At 44.6% G+C, this 26,049-nt stretch overlaps 1 protein-coding gene across 1 annotated transcript in view; it reads right to left on the reverse strand.

Moving 5' to 3' along the window:
* DENND3 (DENN domain containing 3) overlaps positions 1–26,049 on the reverse strand; it is a 583,137-nt gene that overhangs the window by 154,433 nt on the left and 402,655 nt on the right. Inside the window, exon 15 of the mRNA XM_078686126.1 lies at positions 25–195. Coding sequence (XP_078542252.1) covers positions 25–195 — 171 coding nt within the window. The remainder of the gene's footprint in view (positions 1–24; positions 196–26,049) is intronic.

Genomic DNA, 26,049 nt, shown 5'->3' on the forward strand with positions numbered 1-26,049 from the left:
TAATGAAGTAACAATAATACTGACCTTGTAGTCATCAGCCATTTTCCTGCCAGCCACCATCTCTTTTACCATGAGGTGCCATAGATCACACTCACTTTTCAAGTTTGCTTCAAATATTTCCTTTCTAGATACGGTTTTAATTTTTAAGGTAGGGATGCGGAGCAGTAAGAACGCCACTGTAGTGCATTTCACATCCTGCAGGCAAAACAAAGAGAAAACATTACTTGCGAATGATGATAAAGATGAAGGCCTAGACAATGGACTCCTTTGCCTAGTATGGCTAGTTTCACATATAGGATATGACAACATAGACACAGGATATAACTATATAAAACATCTGAAGAAGCTAGTTTCAGACATTTATTTATTTCCAATTTTTATAAAGCACTGCCCGATAGTTTAAAGTGCTTCAAACCACTCATATACTTGTTACTATTTAAAGTGCAGAGATAGCTGAGAATAAACAGAGTGCTGTGCACGGAAGGGAAATGGGAGACATTTTGAGTCTGCATGTTAGGAACGATGTTCTGGGAGATGGTAGGCTCCTTATCAATGGCATATAAGGAATTCCTTGAAGACCTTTAGCTCGGTTCAGAATTGCAGGATGGATTGTGTAAGCTCAGTATCTCTAGATTCTAGTTTCTTAATTTGTAGATTCTAGGATTTTAATTTGTAACTTTATAAAAGCTAAGGTGCAATATTGCTGATTTGATTTAGTCAGTAGAGATATGTTTATGGATTTATAAAGCGCATTGCTGCCCGTAGGCTCCCAGCGCTAGGAGGGTATGACATCGGTGGTCTTGTTCAGTCTCTTCCGGAAAGCTAATTCGCCAGTTAACATACGTGTCTCTCTGGGCAGCGAGTTCCAGCTCTTGGGAACCAGGTGAAGGAAGGATCTTCCTCCCCATCTTGCCCTTTTTATTCTGCCTTGTTGCATGAGGAGATCTGTTGAGGATCTTAAGTTCCTGATTGGGATGTAGTGGGAAACCTGTTTTCTTAGCAACGCAGGTCCTCTATTATTCATAGCTCTGTGGGCAAAACAGAGTGATCCTTGCCTGAACTGGGAGCCAATGTAAAGTCTTTAAAGCGGCTTTGGCTGAATGTTTTCACGGAATCTGAAGCAAGATCCGTGCTGCAGCGGATGGATGACATATTTTGGTGCAGAAAGGTATAAGGATTTCCTGTAGTCCAGTTGTGACATAATCAAAGTCTGGACCACTGTTCTGCAGGATTGTACAGGTAGGATGGGTAGAATTTTTCGAAGCATATGTAGTAATCCAAAGCATTTATCTGAGAGTTTCTTTGCTTGAGACTCCATGCTTACATTATCATCTAGCCAGACTCTGAGATTTTTGATGGCTGTCTTGGGGATTGGGGTTCACCCAACTGGATCGGCCAGCTGATAGTGTTCCTGGGTACTGTCTCGTTTCCCAGGAACATAAGCTCCGTTTTATCCCCATTCAATTTCAGGGAACATTTACACATCCAATCCGCTATTTTTTAAATGCAGGGGCCTAGATTATTATATACGGAGGAGGGTCGTTCGCCACTGATAACACCAGTTGTGTATCATCGGCGTATGACACAATTGACATGCCGAATTCTTGTACAATGTCTGCCAATGGCTGCATGTACACATTAAAAAGTGTGAGACTCGGTGCCGATCCCTATGGTACTCAACAAGATAGTTGGAGGGCATCTGAAAGATGTTCCCTTTCCATCAACTGGAAGGACTTGTCCTCCAGGAATGAGGTCAGCCATTTAACCACTGTCCCTATGATACCTGCATCCTTTAGTCTCTTGATCAGAGTGCTATGTTCTACAGTGTCAAATGCAGCACTCAAATCCAGTAACAGGATTGCCGCTGTGCACCCCTGATCTAGGATTTTTTTCAATTCCTCGGTTACTACCAGCAGAGCTGACCCCGTACTATGCTGGGGTCGGAATTCCATTTGTGTATTATGAAACCTTTGATTGTCTTCTAGATATTTGGACAACGTCTGATTTGTACAGCGTCTGATTTACACTTTTTTCGACATTTTTGCCTAGCAGTGGTAACAGTGAAATAGGTCTGTAATTTCCCGGTTCTGCAGGATCCAAATGTGTTTTTTTTATTAATGGCGGATTGATCGCATGTTTCTATTCTTTTGGGATCAGACCTTGGGACAGGGAGAGTGATACCAAGGCTGTGTGGCTATTTTTACCAGGCTGCCAGCCTGTAACAAAATGTCTGGCGTAATTGGATCTTGGGGAGAGCCTGACTTGATCTTCTGTAGAGTAGAGATGAAATCATCTATCTGAATCGTTTGGAAATTATCTAATTCCATTCCTATGTTAGTACAGCAGTTTCCGCTCATGTTGGTGTATAAATCAACATTCATAGAGTTTCTATTTCGTTGCAAGTTCTCAGACAGTATTTCCACCTTATTTAAAAAATATTTTGCCATCAGATTGCATCTTTCTTTAGATGTAGATTGGAAGCTCATTTCTTGATTAGTGGTTGATAGAGAGCGCACTACCTTGAATAGTTCTTTTGGGCAATTGTGCGCCCCATTAATTTTATCTTCAAAGTATTTGGCCTGAGCCCGAGTCATCTCCCTGTGATATTGTCTAATGGCAAGTTTATATTGGCTTTTACTGTTGAGATCATAGTTCTTCCTCCACAATCTTTCCAATTTTTTACGTTTTTTTTCATCTGAATTAATTGCTCATTAAACCAAGGCGCTTTATTACCCCCACTATGTTTGTTTTGTCTGATTTTCTGTGGATACTGAGAGGTTACTTTGTTAAGCCAGTCGGCCCATATGTTATCGGCCTCTTCTACATCCCCTGTCATACCTGGGGCTTTATCCTCCAGTTCCTTCCTCATGTTGTCAGGTAGGGTTTTAGGCCATGTATTCCTATTCCCTGTTGATTTATGACCCGAGTGTCGTATCTGTACCTCTTCATGAGTAAACGGGATGAAATACTCATCTGACCATGGTAATGGTATTGGTATCCCTACCTTTAGATTATAGTCATTTGAAAAGATGGCATCCAGTATGTGCCCTTTTAAATGAGTACTGGTTTTGATCAGTTGTTTTAATTGCATGGCCTCCATGTCCTGAATTAATCTTCTTGCTATAGCATTATCTGGTTTATCCAGATGGATTTTGAGGTCCCCCAATATCGTGGTAGAGCTCTTACAAGCCACCATTTCTGCAATCAGACCAGGGAGTTACTCTATGAATGAGGTTGCCGGGCCTGGTGGTCTATATGCAAGTGTGCCTGAGAAAGAGCTGTTTGCTGAGAGTTTAAGGCTAAAATGTACTGCCTCACTATTGATTGTGGTAACAGGGATGATAACACATTTAAAATCATTTTTGTAAATGATAGCTATATTGTCTCCTGTTATTCCCACCCTATCTTGACTACGTAGGAGGTAGTTAGGGGGTAGTGCTTGGACTATGTCAGGGGACAAACAGTCTTTCAGTCTTGTTTCAGTCATAAATAATATGTCTAAATCTTCATTCTTTGTTAGTAATCTGATCTCTATAGTGTGTGCTGCTAAGGATCTGCTATTAATCAAGCCCATTTTCCACTGCTTACCAATGTTCCCTCTAATTTTGTTCCTCTGTGTGTAGCAGTGTAGGGTCTTTGTGCGCTTCAGCCGTGGCTATGTGTGCCAGGAACCACACCGCGCGTGTGTGCAGCGCCAAATATCACTACCAACGTTTGCTTAAAACCCTAGCAGCCCAGCTCTGTTAAGAAGAGACATTTTATTCCTCTGTCTGATGTAACATTTCCTATACATTGACTTTACACACTATGATTCAGTGTCTCGTGTAATGTGTATGTGATGTAAAGTACTTAACACCTTACACTGGTATGTGTTGTGCTATTAAACAAAATAAATATGAAAGAGAGAAGGGTTTTGGAGACTTGAGGGTCACTGTTAAAGGTTGGTAATGAGAGTATCCAAGGCTGAGGTGGTCACTGGGGCGCCAACAATCATTGTCACAGCAGATGCCACCAGCACTAAAGCCGGCCCTGTTCAAATGGCACTAATAATCACAGTGAAATGATGAAAACATCCCACATTGCAATTTGAAACCTTGGCAGCTAAGTTGCTGCATTTCGTATCTTATTAGCGTTGGGCTGCGGGGTGATTGTGTGCATTTGTTAAGGTATTCGTGTTAATTGCAGCTCATGATGGGTGCTGCAATTAACATGAAAACTTAAACAAATGCACAGGGACATCTTAAGGATTTTGAGTGCCAGGGCCAAACTTATTTACGGGGCCCCTGATTTCAACAGCTTTGGACTTATGATCCAATTTCAGCTTTTTCATGTCCTTTTTGGACGGGTCACCGACACTGCAGAGGCACACTGGTCCAAATTCTAAATGTGCTTCCATGTAATATTCAGGGATAGTTGGATGGGTTTTCAAAATTGTAACATAGCCTGAAGGAAAAGGGGATGGGACTAGTGAGAACTAGGATTTAGTGGCAGAGAAAGGGGAGAGAAACTAAGTAGAAAAAAAGTCAGGGCGCAAAGACGAGAAATGGGGAAGGGGTAATGGAGACATTGGTAAGAGAGGGACGGAAAGAAAGGCAGCCAGAGGCTTTGGAGAACTGGGAGGGAGAACGGAGAATGGAAAACCGGTAAGAGAGAAAGCAAAGAACAGCGAGTGAGAGGGAAATGGAGACAAGAATGGGATGGGGAGAAGGGGAAAGTGGGTAAACGTGGAGCGGGACTAATATGAGGAAAAAGAAGAGAAGGAGATGGCGAGAGCAGCTGGGGAGTGGAAGAAAAAAGGACAAAAGATATGTCAGATAAGACAGCGAGTGTGGTATGGCAATGATTCAGAAGTAGTGTCTCTGCATACCGACGTTGGGGTGTTCTATAAGGAGCCTTTTTCGCCATCTTGTCATTTCTAAACGCTTGCTCTATGTAACTGTGCTCACCTTAACAAACTAAGAAGAGTTGAAAGGCTGGTTAGGCCTTGCCAAGATTTTTAATCTTTCCAAGATGCAGGTCTGAGCAGATGGCAGCTGCAATGTGTGTAAATGACTGATGCATCTGTCGGGAGTAGTCTCATCACTAACACTTGCTTCCCTTCTCTTTTTGAAACTCAGGGGGAGCAACATTGCCGTGGTGCCACCAGGGCTTAAAGTGGAAGCTTTTTCAATATTATATGAAAGCCATAGTTGCTGCTTAATTATCTCATGCAACTAACAACCACTGACAAAGCCAATACTCTGACTTGTTGTAGGTATGATGTTACTTGTTGTATCATATATCTGGATGCAATGACAGAAACAGGAAAATACAAGTTGGGGGGCACACTATGCCAAGCACAGAAAAGTTTAAAAAGTCACACAATCACCCCGCACCCCAGCTCTATTAAGAAGAGAAATACAGCAAGTCTACAAACACAGCCTGTGCTTTACACACCATGTTTGTAAAGTTGCTGCATTTCTTTTCTTAATAAAGCGCAGCTGCAGGGTGATTGTGTGCCTATGTTAAAGTTTTCAGGTTAATCGTAGCGCCCGTCTGGAGCTGCAATTAACAAGAAAACTTTCAGATGAAGTGAAACGGGATGACTAAAAGTGGGCAGTGCGCCTAGAGGCTTTTAAAGGTGAGAAAAGTGATCACTGAACTGCTATCCAACTGTCAAATCCTTGAAAAAATACAAACTTAGACCAACATTACAACGCGGACAAGAGATCTGTGAAAACCTGCACCATCACTGCACTGGTACATCACCTAGTCCCGTCGAATGCTCAGGTCACAGATCATCATGCATAAAAAACACTCTTTTAGATGTCAGTTTCTCAAGACAATAATAGAACAATAATTAAGACACTAAAAAAGACTCTGCTCCTCCACTGCTCAAGACTAATGTTACCATCATCAGTGTCTCACTGGGTCAAGGTTTATCTAGTCTATTCTTCAGACTTGCCATAATGAGCACCTACATAAAAAAAAAAAAGAGAAATACCACAAACATGTCCCCTTTCTTCCTTCCTCTGACCCCATTAAACCTGGAAAGAATAAGCACCCTACAATTTGAAACATATTTAGAAGCAAGCCAACTGTTAAATTCCCATTAGTCACTTTTCTGTCCCAACCACAGTACGGAAGGTGCACTACTAGATGTATGGCAAGCTCCTATCACAAGACAGTCTTAACCTGATGAATTTCAGAGCTGAGTTTTGTACAGAAGATCACCCCCTTTCGCCCAAACATATGCAAGTACAAAAAAGCGAATATCATTACCAGTCAAACTGCTAGTTAAAATGTCACATTTTGTCAAAAAGGGTGGTTAAAACTGTACTACCTGCGTGACTATAACAGACACTCAAGCAAGTCTCTGTCATTGGCAGCCTAATCACAACTAGAAAGATGGCTGGAGAGTTTCGCTGCTTTCAAATTCAGATGGATTTCATTTATACCAGCGTTGTTGCTGCGTATTTATCTTATGCAACTAGCAACCACTTACAAAGACAATAGTCCGACTTGTAGGTATGATCAGGGCTTTAAGAGGGCCGCGTCTCACCGGTGCTGAGCACTGGCAGTTTTTTAAAGGGGGCCTCGAAACAGGTCTCTATCGGGCTCTGGTTTATGCCCTGGCACAGGCAGTCCGTTTTTTTCCAGACTGCAGTGACAGCAGGCACATCGATGTGCGCGTGCTCACACTGCTCACTTCTCACGAGTAGATAAGTTAGGGCATGACGTCATGCCTGGTGAGCCTTGTAGGTAGGGTGACTAGGAGTCACGAATTTGTCTGGACTGTCCCAGTTTTTCAACAGTTGTCCCGGCAGATTTCTGGAAAAGTTGCTCATGTCCCGGTTTTTTGAGAGGGTGAACTAAAAACAGTGAGAGACATGTTTTTGGGTGTTCCAAAGCAGGGCTAGTAAGCAGCTGTTATAAGTAAGCAGTTTAATTAACAGGCATGATGCTGGATTTAAAAATTGCATTTTATTTATTTTCTTAGTGCCTGTTCTGTGTTTCCATGAGGACTGTCATTATTTGCGACTTTATTGATATAAATTTGTGGTCCTTCCTCTATTTTTTGCGAAATGTCCCGTTTTTTGGGTCGCACGCTCTAGTCACCCTACTTGTAGGGGATGGGAAATCCTTTAAAGAGATTCATTTTCCCAATGGATTTCAGTTCTCTTTTTGAAACTCATGAGCATCAACATTGTTGTGATGCAACCAGGGCTTTAAGTTGAAGCCTTTTCAATATTACACACAAGCCATAGTTGCTGCTTATTTATCTTATGCAACTAACAACCATTGACAAAACCAATAGTTCTGACTTGTAGGTATGATGTTACTTGTTGTATCATATCTTGATGCAATGCCAGAAACAGCAAAATACGAGTTGGGCAGTACACTATGCTAAGTACAGATTTTTAGCGGTACAAAAGGGGGTGGTGATGGACGGAGCATCTGAACCAATCAAACCCTCACACCCAGTCAAAAGATCTGGGTTTGATCCATCACCGTTCTTTAGCCCACTCTGCCACCCCAGTTCAGACATGGCTATATGCAAATCAGTCTGACCCTGTGCCTCATGGGAACCGTCCAGCCCGAACTGCCAAGCCATGCCTTCCCTGGACCGGAAACAAGCTTCCGAGGACCGGTTTCTGGCATTACAGCCGTCTTCAGCCCGGCTTGCTTGAATCCAGTGGCAAAGTGAGCAAGGGACTCACGTCTGAGCATACCCTGCCACACTTATGGCGGCCAAAGCGGTACAAAAGGGGGTGGTGATGGACGGAGCATCTGAACCAATCAAACACTCACACCCAGTCACTCACACATAGCGATGTTGGAGAGAGCATCAAATTGCATTGTGCTCCTCCAGCGTATCTCAATGAGAGTAATTCTTCCCTGTCATATGTAATGGGAGTGCAATTACCTGGATCATTACTGGCAGAGTCCCTGGCCCTGGGGTGTGTCCGGACGCGGATGGGAGCAGAAGGGCTTGCCTTTGGCGCGGCGCGTCCGCTGCGCGCGTCCGCTGCTGCATCCTGATTTTATGCGAATTCAGCAGGCAATTGGCGCGCAAGCAAGTGACTGCCCCCTTTGACCCGTAAGTCAGTCAGAGTGCTTCTGGTTCAGTCTCCCCTCCACAACAAACGGCACCAGTCGCAGTGAAACAGGGCGTAGAATAGTAAAATAAAGGCAGCGTAAGTTGATCACACACTTACATCAGGTTTCCATGAGAGTTATAATCTTACACATACGGTTTAGAATCTCACACAGCTCTACAATCAACCCAAAGTCCATGCTAAGGTGAATGAAGGTAGTGAAAGGATCAAGGTAAGCAGACCCATTAAATTTTTATAGAATGCAGGAGCAATCCTATCTCTACATGGAGCTCCACCATCCAGTCTTATATCTAGGGGAATCCAGCTGCTACTTATCCTAACACTGTTGCATCTTACATTGTTGTACACAAAAAGAATGGTGTGAATGGGATGAATGTGCCTTAACCGTAAGAAAACAGCCCAAACAGATTTTTTCCATTATTCAATGGAAACAGCAGATCTTGAAACACTATAATGAGTTGCAAATCTGGAGCAGACAACTAAGTAACAGCACTTTGTAAACCCAGTGTTTAACAAATGGCTAGCACACTATGGTCCAGATGTTTAGGTCTATAATGCATTAAATGATGAAGCCCATAGAATGTTGGTTTAACAAGGTTTGTGACTGTGGCTACAATCCTAAATTCTCCACACATCCCTACTATCTGGAGTAGTATCAGATATGAAGAAAAGAGCAGATAAAAGGCCACGCAACCAAGTATTGTAGCAATGATACCTGATTGAGAAAGGACAGAAGAGGTCATAGCTCCAGGTTTCCAAGCTTGTAACACCAATCAGAAAAATGGACACTGGGCATTAATTTTGTTAATCCTGTGTAGACTGGTTACAAAAAGCACTACTGGACCAATTGGAAATATCACTCGGTGCCACGTTCCATGCAAATGTAAGCATACACCAACACTACATGGGATTGAAGGGCAGGTCAAAAGACTCAGTCCTCCTCCAAAGAATTTAACCCCCAGAAAAAACTCACCCCACACCATGCAAAATTAATAGGACCAAGAAATAAAATCACAGTATACTGTTCTGAGGATATTAAGCCCCATAGAAATGATCCCTACCCGAGTGCAGGTACGCTGAGAAGCATGTGCCTTTGAGACCAGTTGCCCTCGCTCACCCAAAGGTGCCATGCTTCATCATTGGGCTGTGCTCATCGCCAGGCAGTGTTGCAATGCCAGGCATGCCCCGCGAGAGTGATCTTTGTCAGAGACCTTTTTAATAAATTTGCTGACTGAGGACAGTAGGACAGGGAACGGAGTGTCATACAAAGTGAGAAGATTGGTGAAAAGTGTGAGGATAAAACCAACATTCAACCAGATGCCACAAAACAGTTTTTAATGTGCAATTCCTGGTTGATGTTGAGCTGAAAAAGAACATGAAGGAGAGGCGTGGCTACGCGGCCGTGAGCAATGGCCGCAGCTTGAGCGGGCTCTTCACAACCCGCGGCTAAGAACTGCGCTGCAGCCTGCAAACCCGGATGAAACCCTCCCGCAGTGACCGTCGGAGTAGCTGAAGACCCCGGGCAGGCTCCGGTGCGGTGATCGGGGACTTTGATCCCCGCTACATAGCAGTTTTAAAGATCGGCGGCCGAGACTCCCGAGTGGCGCAAAATGGTGGACCGGGTGCGCTGATCGGCTCTGCTCGGCCTTCGAAGACTCCCCCCCCTCCCACCAGGTGACAAGCAGATAGGGGCTTGGCCCCTGCGCGGGCAGAAGGGGCAGCGAGGAAGGACCGGGAGGGCGGCTTCTACGTCACCGTCACCAGAGGCTGCGGCACTGTGAGCCCCGGGGCAGGGCGAAAATTTAGGTCCCGGCTTTGCGGCCTACCAGCGAGCGGCCCAGGGTCTGAGGCGAAGAGCGGCCGCAAGGCTGACGGGAGAGAGGGGCGAAACAGGTCAAACTGCCCGATATCACCGACACTGCCCACGGTACAGGCCCCCCACCGATCGGGGCTTTGGGATAGCCATTGGAATTGTTTTTATTTCACCTGGACAAGGCCGGTGGCACGGTCCTGTCTGCAACGCAGGGACCTATTGCGGTGACGGAAGGCATATAAAGACACGCTGTGTGCTGGCTTGAATCTCCCTACCACCTTCCCCCCTCCGTCTGGCTTACGGGGCGGCCCTGGTGAGGGCTCGCTCGGCTGAGGCAACTGGACACTGATCGCTTGACCTCACTGGCCGATTGAGCAGTGCTGACTACCGCGTCCCGGCTCCACAGGGCTCAGGGGCTAGAGGTGAGACCCTTGACAAATTGCTGGACACGGAACGGGACATACCTCAAGGTCTCCGGTCTTGGAGACAAGTACCGAAGCTTTGGCGCATTTCCTCCAGAGAATCTCAACGGCTGGCCTTTTGCTTTGGAGGTGAGGATGGCGACGGGGGGCAGAAACTCCAAGAACACCGCCCAGGCGAAATTGTCCAAGTATGCGTGGCAGCAGGGAGGAGAAAAAACCGACTCGCCAAAAGCGGACAAGGATGGCGTTAAAGGATCATCCCCCCAACCTAAGGAACCCACGCTTCATGATGTCCTAGCGGCCATTGGGGAGATGCGTACGTCTATGGACTCAGTAACAACGGAAGTTTCCCTGCTTCGCGTCGATTTTAAACAGACAAATGAAAAAGTGAGAGAACTCAAGGTTGTGACGGCGGCTCTTCGGGAAGACTTCTGAGCTCCAGCGTCAAATGTGCGACATGGAAAAAAAACAGGCTCGTATGGCACAGCAGCTGGATGAGTACAAAGGGAGGGCCCGTCGCAACAACATTAGAATCTTTGGGGTCCCGGAGAAAACAGAGGGGCCGGCGGTGGACCTCTATGTGGAGGAGTTGATCACGAATCACCTGAAACCTAAGGCGCTGTCTGCCTATTTCTCCATAGAGCGAGCCCATAGGGTGCCGGGCGGGAGGCCTAAAGTCGGGGCCCCCCCAGACCGATTATAGCCAGAGTTTTCAATTTTCGGGATCGGGATAACATTCTGCACACTGCCAGGGCTGGCCCCCCATTGAAGATCGATAACTACGAGGTCTCCTTCTTTCCGGACTTCACGGCCCGAGTCCAGGCGCAACGACGCAGCTTCCAGGCGGTGAAACGAGAACTGCGCGGCAGAGACATTAAATATGCGATGCTTTTTTTTTTTTTTTTTTTTTGTCCTCATCTTGCGATTACTGTATGATTACCGAGTGTCAGGTGTCTGCCTCTTTGTTCTTTTCCGGCACTGCCCCTTGATCTCTCTTGGCTGGGGAGTTTTGACCTCTTGTTTGTTTGAGGAGTTTCCTTTACTCGTTACATACCGAATCTTTTTGGCTTAGATCGAGGAGGGTTGGCCACCTTGACAAGTACCATACTTGTCCACCAGAAGATAAATCGCATTAATCATAGGACTTAAGTTTGATGTTTAATTGGGATTTAAGAAGGTTTCAAAACTATCCCAAAACTTAAATCTTTTGCTTACATTTCTTAATTTATCAAGTTTGTTAATTCTTATTGCCGAGTTTAGCCATTCTGCGTGAGTTGGGGAAGAGGGTCCTATCCACTTGATACAAATCTCTCTCCTTGCAAGGACTATTAACACAAAGAGGAGATTCTCCTGTTTCTTAGTAAGCCCCCCTTCATTACCTGAGTCTAATATCCCAAATAGAATAAGAGTAATACTCACAGTTAGTTGTTTGGACAGGATAGTGCTCAGGGTCTTACCGACTTGATCCCAAAACTCTTTCAATTGAGGGCAGGTTTTAAACATGTGGATATCATCTGATTTTTCCTCTCCACATTTAGGGCATTTCTTTATTCCAGCATTTTTAAATTTGGAGAGTTTTTTTGGTGTCCAGTACGCCCTATGAATTGTGTAAAAGTGGTTTCTCTTCAGAGCTGCGGATTTCAGGTTGGACCAACATTTATCTACTGATTTTTCCCAAATTAGGTCCAAATCCAAGGTTACAATGTCTTTCCCCCATATTTGGGTTTCCATGCTGACGTTGACATCATTGGGCTTTATCAGAGTCCAGTACCACTTTGCTACTTCTTTTGGTAATCGCATTGTTTTGATCATGTCATCTTCCAGTTTTTCGTTACCAATAATACTGGGCAATGTTCTGGACCAGCTTAACATCTGATAGTATTTAAATTTAGATAGAGTATTGTTAGTCATTTCTTGCAGTTCTGACCATGTTTTTAAGTTTGAACCATTCAGTATTTGTCCCCAATATTTGATGTCTGCTCTCTTTAATGCCAGTGCGAGAGTGTCATTTAAGCATTCTGGTGTTCCCGGAGAATCCCAGATAGGAGCCCATTTGCTATAGTACGATATTTGTAGGATGCCTCTAATTTGTGTCCACATCTTTGCAGCATCCCTTAATATCTTGAGCTTTATTTTTTTGAAGTATTTGGGGTGTCCGAACTTGAACAATGCATGATCCTCTGATTTTGTGATTACTTTAAAATAAGCAGGGTAGTATTCATGGCTTTTTAGTAATACTTTAGTATTTTTAAATTGAAAAGCTCTGCAGTACTCCACCAAGTCCGGGCTAGCCAACCCACCATCTTTTTTACTCCTCCTGATCTTTTTCCAAGCGATCCTTGATCCTTTTGCTGCCCATATAAAGCTCGTTATGTTTCTCTGTGCTCGAGCTAGTTCAATCTTTCCAAATTCCATCGGTATCGCGTTGAATAAGAAGGTGAACTTTGGTAAGACAGTCATCTTGATTATATTCGATCTCCCAATCAAGCTCAACGGTAGAGAGGTCCATGTTTCAAGCAATTTCCTTACCTCTCCGGCAACTTTATTTAGGTTTCTGTTTGCAATCTTTGCTATATCGTGATTTATTAGAATTCCTAAATACCTTATTTCGTTTTTTATAAAATTGCTTTGAAAGGTAGTGTTCCATGTCATGACCTCTGTCTTCATCTGGTTCACCAGGTATCCTGAGATTTTTCCGAATGTGTTTAAAGTTTTCTCGATACTTGCCTTAGCTTTTGGATAATCCTCGGTAAAAATCATTAGATCGTCGGCATAAAGAGCGATTTTTTTCTCCCATGTGCCATGTTTGAATGGAGTAATTTTATTGTTGTTTCTTAGCTTATTTGCCAGTGGTTCGATATATAAATTAAATAATAAAGGGGAGAGTGGACAACCCTGTCTCGATCCTCTGGTTATCTTTATATTTTCTGTTAGGCTTCCATTGATTAAGACCTTTGATCTTGGATCTTTATATATCTGGTTTACCATACTGATAAAGTGAGGTCCGAAATTGTTCTTAACCATAACCTTCTCAAGGAAGGCCCAGTTGACCCTATCAAAGGCCTTTGCGGCATCAACAGCAAGTATGGTAAGAGGAGTTTTCTCACTTGTTGCAATATCTATTGCAATTAGGAGTTCTTGTGTTACCTCATGTAGATTTCTTCCTTTAATGAAACCTTTTTGATCTTGATGTAATAATTTTGATAGTACTCTCCCTAGTCGAGCTGCCATTATTTTGGTAAATATTTTATAGTCCGTGTTTAATAATGATATTGGACGGTATGACTCACATTTAAGAGGGTTTTTGCCGGGTTTCAAAATGATTGTAATTATGGCATCGTTCCAGGAGTCTGGTATGGTTTTCTGTTGTGTTAAAATTAGGTTAATTAGTTTAGTCAATTGAGGGAGCAAAGAATTTTTCAGTTTCATATACAATTCGTTTGGTAAGGCATCCGGCCCTGCGGCTTTTCCCTTTTTCAAATTTTTTATGGCATCTGCCACTTCATCTTCTTGAACTTCTTTATCCAGAGCCTCTCTTTCATTGTCTTCAAGTTGTAGAAGTGCTGCATCTTCCAAGTAAGAATTAATCAGTTGATCCGGGGGATTTATATCTTCCGTATATAGATTTTTAAAAAGTTTCCAAAATTCATGCTTGATAGTGTTTTCATCAGAGGTTGAGGTTGTTTGTGCATCTGGGATAATACTTTCCACTTTATTTTTAGCTAGATCTGATTTAAGCTTCCAAGCCAGCCATTTTCCGCAACCTTCACCAAACTCATGTTTCGCCAGTTTGCTCGAGTCCCATTTTTTCTGTAACCTCTCTTCCAGAATGTGATCAATTTTATCTTTTTGTGTCTGTCTTTTACTGAGGAGATCTTGTTTCCTTTCCTCCTCTTGTTCTGTGAGTATAGCGATGTCTAAGAAGCTGATCTCTGATTCCAGGTCCAATATCTCTTGTTTTACTTGTTTGTTTTTGTGTGCCCCTAAGCTCAAGAGTTTACCCCTTATAACGGCTTTATAAGTATCCCAGGTTATTTGTTCTGAGGTACCTGACGCATTTAACTCAAAGAAGATACTTGTCTCCGTTTCCAGCTCCTTAATGATTTCTTCGTCTTCCAGCAAAGCTCTTTCAACTGTAAATCTCCTTTCCGTTATGTTTTCAATGATTTGTAATTCTAGTTGTACTGCTGAGTGATCTGAGAGGTGAGCTGGTAGGTGAGATACTTTTTTCACTTTCTTTGATAGCCCATTACTAACCAAGAAGAAGTCTATCCTTGATTTGTGTCCCAATTTTTTGTTGTGCAGAGTAAACGGGTATGATTTTTCTCCTTTGTTTTTCCAAATGTCTGCCAGATTAAGATCCCTTTTATAAGTCATAATCCATTGTCTCATCTTCTTTAAATTAGTATGTCTACCCGGTGGTAATCTGTCAAGATTTAGGTCCATTACTAGGTTGAAATCACCTCCCAATATTATGGGAAAGGTGGTTAGTAAAAGTTGTGAGTACAATTTTCGCAGTGGATCAGGGTCATCCAAGTTCGGACCATAATACCCTGCAATAGTAATGGGAGAATTACCTATTATAACATTAGCTGTGGCCCATCTTCCTTTACTATCTACTTCTGATCCGGTTATAGTAGCTTTTAAGGATTTTTTAAAAATTATCGCAATTCCTTTAATATTACATTGTTGTGTTGTGCATATTAGGGTGTCTACCCACCATAAGTTCTTAATTATTTGATCCCATTCTTCTTTTAACAGGTGAGTTTCTTGTAATATTATTATCTCGCTTTTCCCAGTTCTGATGTACTCTAGGATTTTATTCCTTCTGCTTTTTGTTCTCAGCCCATTCACATTCCAGGAAAGGATTTTTACATCTCTACCTGCACTCCCCATTTATTCCTTTCAATTTTTGAGATTTATGTTTCACTCGTAGTTGTTTTAGTATTCTGAGTATTCGCAGATGAAGAATTTTTTTTTTTTTTTTCCCTATTTTGCTCCCCACCCTTTTTTGTGTAGTTTTATACTTTCTAAGTCGTGTTTTGAAGTCACCCTCCCCGGGGAAGCCTCCATCTTCTTCTCCTTCGGTTATCTTCATAACCCCTTTGGCTTCCCGGTCCCATCCCCGTGATTTCTATCTATGTACAGTTAAAAGAATGAAATTTATTGGTTGGTTTATAGCTCATTCATATTAAAGTGTAGAATTAAATCTGTTTCACCTTATACTCATGTTATATATATATATGTATATATATCTATGTATATATGTCTTTTTTTTTTTGTCTTTGTATTTCGGAAATTATACAGGATGATACAGAATAATACAGGTTACAGGTTTATCTAGTAATCTGTATGATTATTATGAACAATTAACTCAGAGGTTCTTCTTCACGCATTTGAGATCTGATTTGGTCTATCAAGTTTTTCACCTCTTCCGGTTCTCTTAAATTGCGCATTTTATTTCTCCACATAATCCGTAATGAAGGAGGAAATTTCATTTGCACCGTGGCACCTAGTTTCTGCAGTTCAGACATTAGATTTCCCAATTCCCATTGTCTGGACTGAGAGGCTTTTGACATGTCTGATCTTATTCTGAAATTCCAACTATCTTTGTTGTACGTCCCTTTTTTCAATGCCTCTCCCAAGATCCTATCCTTCAGCGTATATGTTTTAAAATTGACTAAGATCTTTCTAGGGGTTTTCCTTTCTTTGCTTTTTCCATAAGGATCTCTATGCACTCTCTGTATATCCTCTTCTAGAGTTCCTTTATCTGCCTATGGGAAATGTTCCATCAAAAGTGCCACTACAAATGCTTTAACATCCTTACCTTCTTGATTCTCCGGGACATTTAAGATTCTTATGTTATTTTTCCTCGCTTGATTTTCTAAGGATTCCAGCTTTTCGTTCATGGTTTTATTTTCCAATCTCAAGGAATTTAATTCCTTTCTGTTTTTCTCCACCCTTTTGTCCAAGCTGGTAACTTCATTTTCTACCGCTGTTACTCTGTCACCTAGTGCATTCAACTTGCTGTCCAATTTCTCGCAAACCTCCTGAATTTTGTTTTGTTTTGATTCGGAGATAGAGAATTTCTCTTTCATTTCTACCCATATTTTTTCAAGAAGTTCATCTGTATGGGTTTTTGTTTTCTCCTTGGTAGACTCTACGGACCTAGACTCATCGTCTTCCTTGTCTTGGACCTCTGCAGTTATGTTTGCAGTTATATTTGCTGCTGCTACCGCAGAAAAATCTGTGCCCCCCTCCGCCATATGAGCTGCCTCTTCTGAGCCGCTTTCTTTAATTTTCCAGATTTCTTCCAAACTCATATTCTCTACCAAATTCTTTTTCTTAGATCGGGGTTTTCTCCCTTTCTTTACGCCACCTGTACTCGATTTTCCGGCTAGAGTAGGAGCTGCTCGCTGTTTCTCTTTTCTTAAGGAATAACTGTCCGATAGTTTGGTTGTAAGTTTGGTTGTTATATCCTCTTTCTCACTTCCCAAAACTTCCGATATTTTTTGTGTTTCTGAGGAGTTGAAAGATTCCAAACTCTGTTCTTGCTGCTGGATTTTAAAATAAGACCTAAGAGAGGGAGTAACTTTTATTTTTACTTTAGATTTCTGAGTAAATTCCAAGTTGTTTTCTCCCTTCTCTGAATTATTCCTTAGGCAGCCTTTAAGTGAGGTTTTTTGTTTTTTTCTGCTCACTCTTGGGGTAATACCTTTCGGGAACTGCTCCTGGCTTAGAAACTTTCTATTCCGTAAACTGTAAGAGGATTTCGCTGTGTTAAGCTGGAGTTCTGCTTCAAATTTAGGTTTAGTTTGATTTTTTGGATCTTGAAGCGTTTTCTCCTCTGTTTCCTCCTGGATTGGTTCAGTTTTTTTACTCATATGCCGATTGTTTGCTGAGTTTTTCTCTTCTATATTTATATTTATGTTTGTGACTTGGCAAGGTTGGAGATGTTTATATGTCTGACAGAGCAGGATATATTGATAAGGCTGACTGTTAACGCTGCTAAAGTTGTAACCTATATTATAACATAAGTTTATTTGTTTAACTTTGCAGTGGAGGTTTTCCAATACCCAAACACACTCCGTCTTGAAAAATTATTTTTTGATTCTTTTGTCTCACTTTTTTGTCTCACTTTTACACTTTTACACTTTTCACCATCCACTCCAGCTTTTTTGCAGTCTTTTGCAGGTCTTGTCGTTTTCCTACAGTCAATCTTTTGCCCCGTCGCGTCTCCCACTGTGACTTTCCCTCCAGCCGTTATTGAGTCAATGACAGGGCTGTGCTTGCAGCTTTCCTCGACCTGCCGCTTCTGCCTCTGCTCTCTGACTCTGTCACTCGTGCCCCGGAACTGAAAACTCAGTCTTCCGGAGGCACGACGGCAATGCAGCCTCGCCCTTCTTGCAGCGCTCCACTGGCCCGCACCTGCCCGCACCTGCCCCTGCTGTGAAGTGAGCTCTGGGATTCACCTTACTTGCTTCGCTGTTCACTGCAAGGCTCCCGTCCGCTCTGGAAGAAACCCTCACTGACGCAGGAAACGGGTCAAAGTCGAAGTCGAAGAGTATGCCTTCCGCCTCTGAGGCACCGCAAATGGAACGCCACGCTTCACCCTTCTCTCCGCCGTTCAGAGGGAGCGGGGGGAGGCCAAAGAGTCCAAAGAGAAGCACCATGCCACGCACGATTTGCAGGTTAGAAACGCACCGCTTTAAAGTTGGTCGGAACCGCGATGTATTCCGTGCCTCTCATTGCATCTCATTTTCCTTGCTGCATGTGTGAGGCTTTCTTTTTCCAACCACTGTGATAGATCACGGGTGCGCCGGGAGCTCTCCGACCGAGCTTCCTACTCGGTCGCCATCTTCCCCCCTTCTCTCATAACTGCTTTAATGTGTGTTCATTGCAGAGCTACGCTCTCGGTAAAGGGCCTTGAGTTAATGAGGTTTCGGCTGGTCTCTCTGCGTTACAACTGTCCTCCGGTACCTTCGGATCAGGTCCCAGCCCCGTACGCGGCCCCAACCATATATGCGATGCTTTTACCAGCGAAACTGAGAGTCGAAAGGGACGGCAAATCATGGTTCTTCGATTCACCTGAGGCAACCTGGGACTGGCTGGAAGGTTGGACTATGGTCAGCGACAAGACTAGAAGGCGCAATGGCGCACCGGAAAGAGGGACCGGAGATAGGTCAGAGCCCACAACGATGGGGGCTGACCCGGGGGCGAGCAGACTGTCCGAACAGGAGTGAGAAACACCAAAGGCCTTCAAATGGACTGACCCTGATGAACAATTGCAAGTATCAGGGGGGGTGGGCTGCTGGCACGGGAGCAAATGGGTGAAGGTATTTAACTTTGAGGTTTCCGGGTATGTAATGTGGTTAATTGCATTTACTTAGACATGTTATGGTGATTTTCTTTAGGCAGTCATTCTCGATTGCAGGCTTTATCGAATTGTTAGCTTGATAATTAGCTTGATAATTTGCTGCGGGGGGAGGGGAACGATTCATCTCTGCGAAGTCTCTGCGAAGTCAATATGGGTGGGCAATGCACAGGCACTCTGCCGGGTTGGGGGGTGGGCAGTTTGATGTCCACAGGCAGGGGAGCAGGGAGGGGAGTGGAAGGGAGTGAGAGGGCTGTTTTAGGGGCAGGGAGGGAAAGTGGTATTGGTGATACTGTCTATAGTGCATGTGTATGCCTTCATATTACAATGATTGGGGAGGGGAGGGGACGGTTGCCCTTTGTTTTGTGCCTTAGTTTTGGACTAAACTTCAGGGATACAGGTGAACACATGGTGGATGCAATAATGAGTTTCGGAGAATGGTTTGACTATGATGGCGGAAGAGGTCTTGGATGAGGTGATGTCGTACGACACTGCCCCGGTCCAGGCTCCGGTGTCCCCCCTGACCCTGATTTCTTGGAATGTTCGTGGTTTGGGAGACAAAATAAAGAGGGGCTTGGTATTACAATATGTACGTAGGGCAGCCCCAACACTGGTACTGCTTCAAGAAACCCATCTGGTGGGCTCGACATGTAGGGCTCTGGATCGATGGGGATACACAATGGTGGTGCACTCTGAGTTTTCGTCTGGTTCTAGAGGAGTGGGTATTCTGCTACGTAAGCGATTCCCCATGATAGTGCAACAGGTGTGGAAGGATGCGCTGGGGCGATTTGCAGCCATCTCCTGCTTATGGGAGGTTAGGAGATTCAATGTGGTGTCAGTATACATTCCACCTGCCCTACACTTGGTCGCTTTCCCCGCCCTCAGTGCATTTCTACTGACGCTACCAGAGGGCGAGCTCATACTGGGCGGAGATTTCAATGCTGTTCTTGATGAGGGTCTTGACCACCACCCCAGCAGGTTGACAGGGATGCATAGGGCGCGGCTGGCAGGCTATGTTGAGGCTTTGGTTCTTACGGACGGATGGAGGTTCAAACACCCCGGGGATCGAGGCTACACCTTTTACTCTGGGGTACACAACAGTCTATCACGTATTGACCATTTCTTCGTCTCTGCAGACAGTTTGCCCCACATAATAGACGTAAAAATAGGCCCTAGGGGTATTTCGGATCACTTCCCAATTACTATGGTATACTCCTCCCATGTACAGGCTCGGAGGCGCATCTTCCCGATCTCGCCCAACTACTTACAAGTTCCCATAGTCAGAAAGGACCTAGTCACAGCTACGAAGTGTTACTTCCAGGAAAATATTGCCTCAGTGGACTCACCCGGGGTCCTATGGGAAGCGTTCAAGACGGTGCTGAGGGGCCAGGCGATAGCCTCCATAACTGGTCACAGGCGGACTATGCAGGACGAATTGGCAACGCAAGAACTAGACCTGGAAGCTTTACATACTGAGCATGATTGCGATCCCACTGAGGAGCTTAAGCGTCAATTACGTCTTAAACATGCGGAATTGGCTGAGTATCAGAGCGTGCAGGTCAGACAACGGCTTCTGCTCACTCAGCATATCATATACGAGGTTGGCGATAAGGCAGGAGACTTCTGGCGTGGCTAGATAAGAAGGACATGGCCCAAAGGACGATAGCACAACTTCGCTCCACTGAAGGCGTGCTGTACACTTTCCCTGCAGATATCGTTGACACTTTGGCCAATCACTATGAAACAGTTTATACTTCTTCCTCGGGTATGTCCTCTGAAGAGGCACAAACCTACATTAAAGATATCCAAATGCCCTCCGTCGCGGACACAGACGCTGAACTTCTAGAGTCAGACTTCACTACGGATGAGGTCGTGGTTGCTATCCACTCCTTACAGTCGGACAAGGCTGCAGGGCCGAATGGGAATCCCATAGAATTTTACAAGAGCGTTTCAGATCAAGTGGCCCCGCATCTATTGCGAATGTTTAGAGACAGCTTGGCCAAGGGGGAATTGCCTCGAGATCAACGCATGGCTACGATCATAGCTATACCGAAACCTAGTAAATCCCCGGACGAATGTACATCATACCGTCCCATCTCGCTATTGAATGCGGAGGCGAAAATACTGGCCAAAATGATCGCCATGCGCCTAACCCCGCACTTGGAGACCCTGGTGCATCCGGATCAATCCGGATTCATGCCTAACAGGAGCACCACTCTGAATTTGAGAAGAGTCCATGCGGTGATGGCGCAGATACCAGTTTTGTCAGAACCGGCTGTGATTTTATCCCTGGATGCACAAATGGCCTTTGACATGGGCGAGTGGCCGTATTTGTTTGCGGTATTAAGACATCTAGGCTTTGGACCAAAGTTTTGTGCTTGGGTCAAACTCCTGTATACAAATCCGCTAACGCATGTAGTGGCCAACGGCCATATTTCCAGGGATTTCAAGTTAAGCCCTCTGTCGCCTCTGCTTTTTGCACTGGTTTTAGAACCACTAGCAGCATGGATACGGTGGGACCCCATGATAAAATGTGTCAACTGGACTGAATCCTGGGAGGACCGCATATCGCTGTATGCTGATGATATTCTCCTCTACTTGACTCTACCCAGGCGTTCTCTCATGGTTCTTCTTGACATCTGTAAAATTTTTGGGCGGGCCTCAGGATATACCATCAATTGGTCCAAGTCGGTACAATTTGTCCTTAAAGGCCCCTCGTCGATCCTCTCGAACGACTTCCCTCTGACGATCACTGACGGACCCTTTAAATATTTGGGGGTATGGGTGACACCGAATTGGGAGAGTTTTTATCAACGTAACTTACAGCCGCCACTTGAATGGTTTCACACGGATGTGAGGCATTGGCATACCCTGCCGCTAACTCTGTTAGGAAAAGCTGCATTATTTAAAATTATGACACTACCGCGACTGCTTTATATCCTGGAAAACACTCCATTTCTCGTGCCTAACAGGTACTTTCAGTCCATAAACGCACTAGTCTCTGGCTTACTATGGGGAGATAAACCGGCACGCATTTCCCGACAAAAGTTGGTACGAGGGTGGTTTGACAGAGGCATTGCACTACCGGATGTCCAGTTGTATTACGGGGCATCACAACTAAAGATCGTCAATCACTGGCTCCACGCCCCACAGACGGAGCCCGCGTTCAAGGCAGTTAGATATGACCTAGGGACCGGAGGAGTGATGGCTGCGCTTTATGATCCTCGAGGTGTGGCGGCCCTGTTGGGCCCCATGGCTCACACGGTGAAGCTCTGGCACATGGCATCGGCTTGTCTCAAATGTCAGAATATGATCGCGCAGATGACGCCACTTTGGGTGTCGCGCCGCCTCGGCCGTCTCTGTAAGAGTAAGGGATTTGAGGCCTGGGACCATATTGGTATTTCGACGATTGGAGACCTTTATAGGTGGGGTAAAATCCTCACTTTTGCCCAACAAGCGGCCCAATTTAATTTGGCAGAGGCGGAACGTTTCCGCTATTTGCAAATCAGTCATGCTCTTAGGTCGGTGTTGCCGACTGAAGGAAAACTACCAGAGTCCACTGCTTTAGAGGATAGACTGCTTACGGAGCACATGCTTAACAAGGCGACCTCACTGGTCTACCGTAATCTGGTTAACAACATGCCTGACCCCATGGACAAACTTAAAACCGCCTGGACTGGGGAATTAGGTGACTTTGACAAAACGGACTGGCAGACCGCGCTCTCCTCACCCCAGGAGGTCGCTATATCATCAAGGCTCAGACTGATACAATTAAAAGTCTTGCACCGTGTTTATTACACGAGGGTCACACTACATAAAATAGGAAGAGCCACACACCAGTACTGTTTGAGAGGCTGCGGGGAGGTGGGGACGTTCTACCACACTATCTGGGATTGCCCATTAATTGCTGAGTACTGGTCCAAGGTTATGCGAACAATATCCCAAGTGGTTGATGTCTCCCTGCTCCCAGAGCCGCATCGGTGTCTACTGAACGTTTGGGAGCCTACTGATTTAAGCAACTCGATGCAGGACTGGGCAACGCTGGGTATTGTGTATGCTAAGCGGAATGTGGCCAAGGCCTGGGGATCCCCGTGTCGCCGGCGCTCAGGGAATGGAGTGCGGATATGGACTCGGCGATGGTTGCTGAAAAGCCAGTATATTTAAATCGGAAGTGTCTACGAAAATGGAGAAAAATTTGGGGAGCATGGAATGAATACAGAGGGTATATTTGTGAACCACCTCAGATGGAAAGTGATGAGGATTCAGAATAATGGGGAGGGGAAGGGGAAACTCTGGAAGGAATGGGCGGGTGATGTACAGATATCCTGAATGTGATAACGATGCATCCTCAAGATCGAATGTGATGTCTACTATGTGTCGTCATATTAACTGTGCACGATTGATGCGTACAATGTAAACCCTGAAAATGTCCAATGTTCACCTTTATTAACAATAAAAACTGTTTAAAAAAAAAAAAAGAACATGAAAAACCCTGGGATATAACAGTCTCTGTCTCTACAAGTGAGTGTGTGTATCAGTCACCTATAGATCTGCTGGTAAGCTCAGGTCTAATAGGTCAACATTTTCATGCCGTAGGTAGTCGTGGAGCAATCTGGTGGCATTTCGTCAGAACCAACAATTTATAAAAACAGGTAGATGTGTCCTTTTCTTCTCCTCAGAGTGAGGAGCTAAATAACTTAAAGCCCCTCACAGTGTATGGGTGATAACGTGCCGACTGACATCTTGCCACCACTGGCAAGCATTGTTCCAATAAAGTGCCTGAATTATGAAAACTTGTATAAAACCAAAATGAAAGATGTATGTATGAAACACACAAAATAAAAACTCATGGTGAATGGGTCTTTAAAATCAATCGTGAAAGCACGCCCCCTCCAAACAGGTACTACATATTGACAGTAGCGTTCGGCCCCAGTGCGGCCCATACTGCCAAAGTGATCTAAACAAATGTGTGCATCGATGAGATTAAAGGGTCGTGGATCTCAAAGAGGGATAGGCAGACATAACATACAAAATATCGAGTACGAGTACGAAAAATCTTTATTTCGATCACTTGATCATAAAAGATATACATTACACATGTAAAAAGTTTAAAAACGCATTAAACATTAGTGATCAAAAGTTTGTTAAAAGAATACGGAAAAGAATGTGCCGATAATTCTAGTCTGTCCCGAATCTCCAAGTCTCTTTATACAACGGGATCGAACATACCACATTGAAGTTAAAAATTTAGATAGTGCAAAAACAATGGTGGGAGTTAAATCTGTCTTTAAGACTCTGTACGCTGGTAAAAAAGTTCTGAACCCCACATTTCTGAGCAGGGGGACTAGCCAGTAGTTCCTGCTCCTCTCGTAGGCCCGGCAAAAGAATACCACATGAACATCGTTTTCCTTTGGGTGGGCACATGCTGGGCAAGTTTCTGAAGAGGAGCGACCAGACCATGATGCTGTAAATGAAGCCAAGGGGAGAGTTCCATATCTCCATTGGAGGAATAATTTTCTGGTTAGTGCCGGAGTCATGGCATCTAGGACAGTTTCTAGTTGGTAAGAATATTTGATTTTAATGAACTGGTTTGATAATGATCCATCACGGGTACCTTCAGTCGTTCTTAGGAGCATGTGATCGTAATAAGCTCTCGCGAGTACCTTTTTGGGGATCTTAGTACAAATATTTGCTGGGTCCAGCCATAGTTCAGAGTCCAATTGCCTCAAAAGTTCTCTTGATGTAAGTCAACCAAGGTATTCTTGTGGCATTGGGTAACTGTAAGAATTCCTGTAACTCTGCTCTACAGTTTGAAAGGTCTGGACTGCTCCATAGACGCCGCCAGAATGCTAAGGGTTTGAGCCCCAGCTCCTCCGTTATTGGCCGAAGGCCCATATCCAGCCTTAGAGGGAGTAATGGAGTACTCTGTGGAAGGGCAACAATCTGTCTCAGAAATTTGTTCTCAATAGTTAATAATTTTGGTGATGAGATATGGCCACACAGCTCGCCCCCGTACGTTACACCCCCTCGGGCCTGTGCTTTGAAGATGTGAATAATGGGGGTAAGTGGCCCGTAGGGAGATTTGTTCACTAGTCTCATAGTACCACCCACCAACTGTGAGAATTTGATGTTAACTTTTGACTGGTGGGCCGACCACGTTAAGTTTTCATTGAGAGTGATCCCCAAATATTCAATTGTCTGTACCCGTTCCAGTTGAACTGTTCCCAGCTTGGGCGGTGGGCGGTTGTGGGGCTTAGGATTGAGAATCATATACTTTGTTTTCTGTGGGTTAATTTCGAGTCCCCGCTCTGAGCAGAACTGCATAAACCCGTCCAGGATACGTTGTAAGCCCATTGGGGATTTGGACAGCAGCAGGGTGTCGTCAGCAAACATAATTGCGGGCACCCTGCTGCCAGTCAGTTTTGGGGCATCAGTGTTGGGAATCCTGGTCAGGTGAGCAATTACCCCGTTCACGAAGAGGCAGAACAGGGTCGGTGCGAGCACACAACCCTGTCTCACCCCTCTGCGAACGGGGAACCTTTCGGTAAGATTGCCACCTCTGCCACACCTAACACGGGCATAGTTGTTATGGTGTAGTCTCATCAGGATTGCCAAGATGTCACCCGGAACATTCATCTCCTCCAGGACTTTCCACAGTTTTACTCTAGGTACCAAATCGAAGGCGGCACGCAGGTCTACAAAAATAGTATACAAGGTGCCGCCCTCAAATAGTGCTGTCCTCCAATATAAAAGGTTCAGTCTAAAAATTTGATCTGTAGTGGAGACCCCCTGTCTAAAGCCCGCCTGGTAGGGAGTCAGGATACTTGTCTCCTCTATCCAGTTCTGTAGCCGGTCCAGGATCAGTCTTCCAAAAAGCTTTTGGGATATGTCAATGAGAATGATGGGGCGATAGTTGGTTGGGAGCAGTGGGGAACCCTTTTTGAAAATAGGAACCACTTCTGCTCCCAGCCAAGTATCCGGCACCTCCATTCCCCCCAGGACAGCGTTAAATATCATCGTGAGGTAAGGGGCCCATATCCCTGGTTCCTGCTTGTATAAGTCCCCGGGTACCCCATCAAGGTCAGGGGCTTTCCCTGCAGCCAACCCAGCTATAGCCACCCTCACCTCTTTTTCAGTGAAGGGGTCTCCAGTTGGATCTAGCACTATCGTGCGGTTTGTTACGTTTGGAGACCCTTCCTCCAATGAATACAATGCCTGGAAGTGACTCTGCCATAGGCTGGGAGCTATGTTAGGCTCTATTGCTGAAGATAGGTCCTCTGATCCATTGGACACTATTCACCAGAATTTACACGAGTCTCTGATGGCAAGTGACGTTGCTAA

The sequence above is a fragment of the Lissotriton helveticus genome, chromosome 4_1 (assembly GCF_964261635.1).
Source record: "Lissotriton helveticus chromosome 4_1, aLisHel1.1, whole genome shotgun sequence".
In the NCBI taxonomy this organism is placed as follows: domain Eukaryota; kingdom Metazoa; phylum Chordata; class Amphibia; order Caudata; family Salamandridae; genus Lissotriton; species Lissotriton helveticus.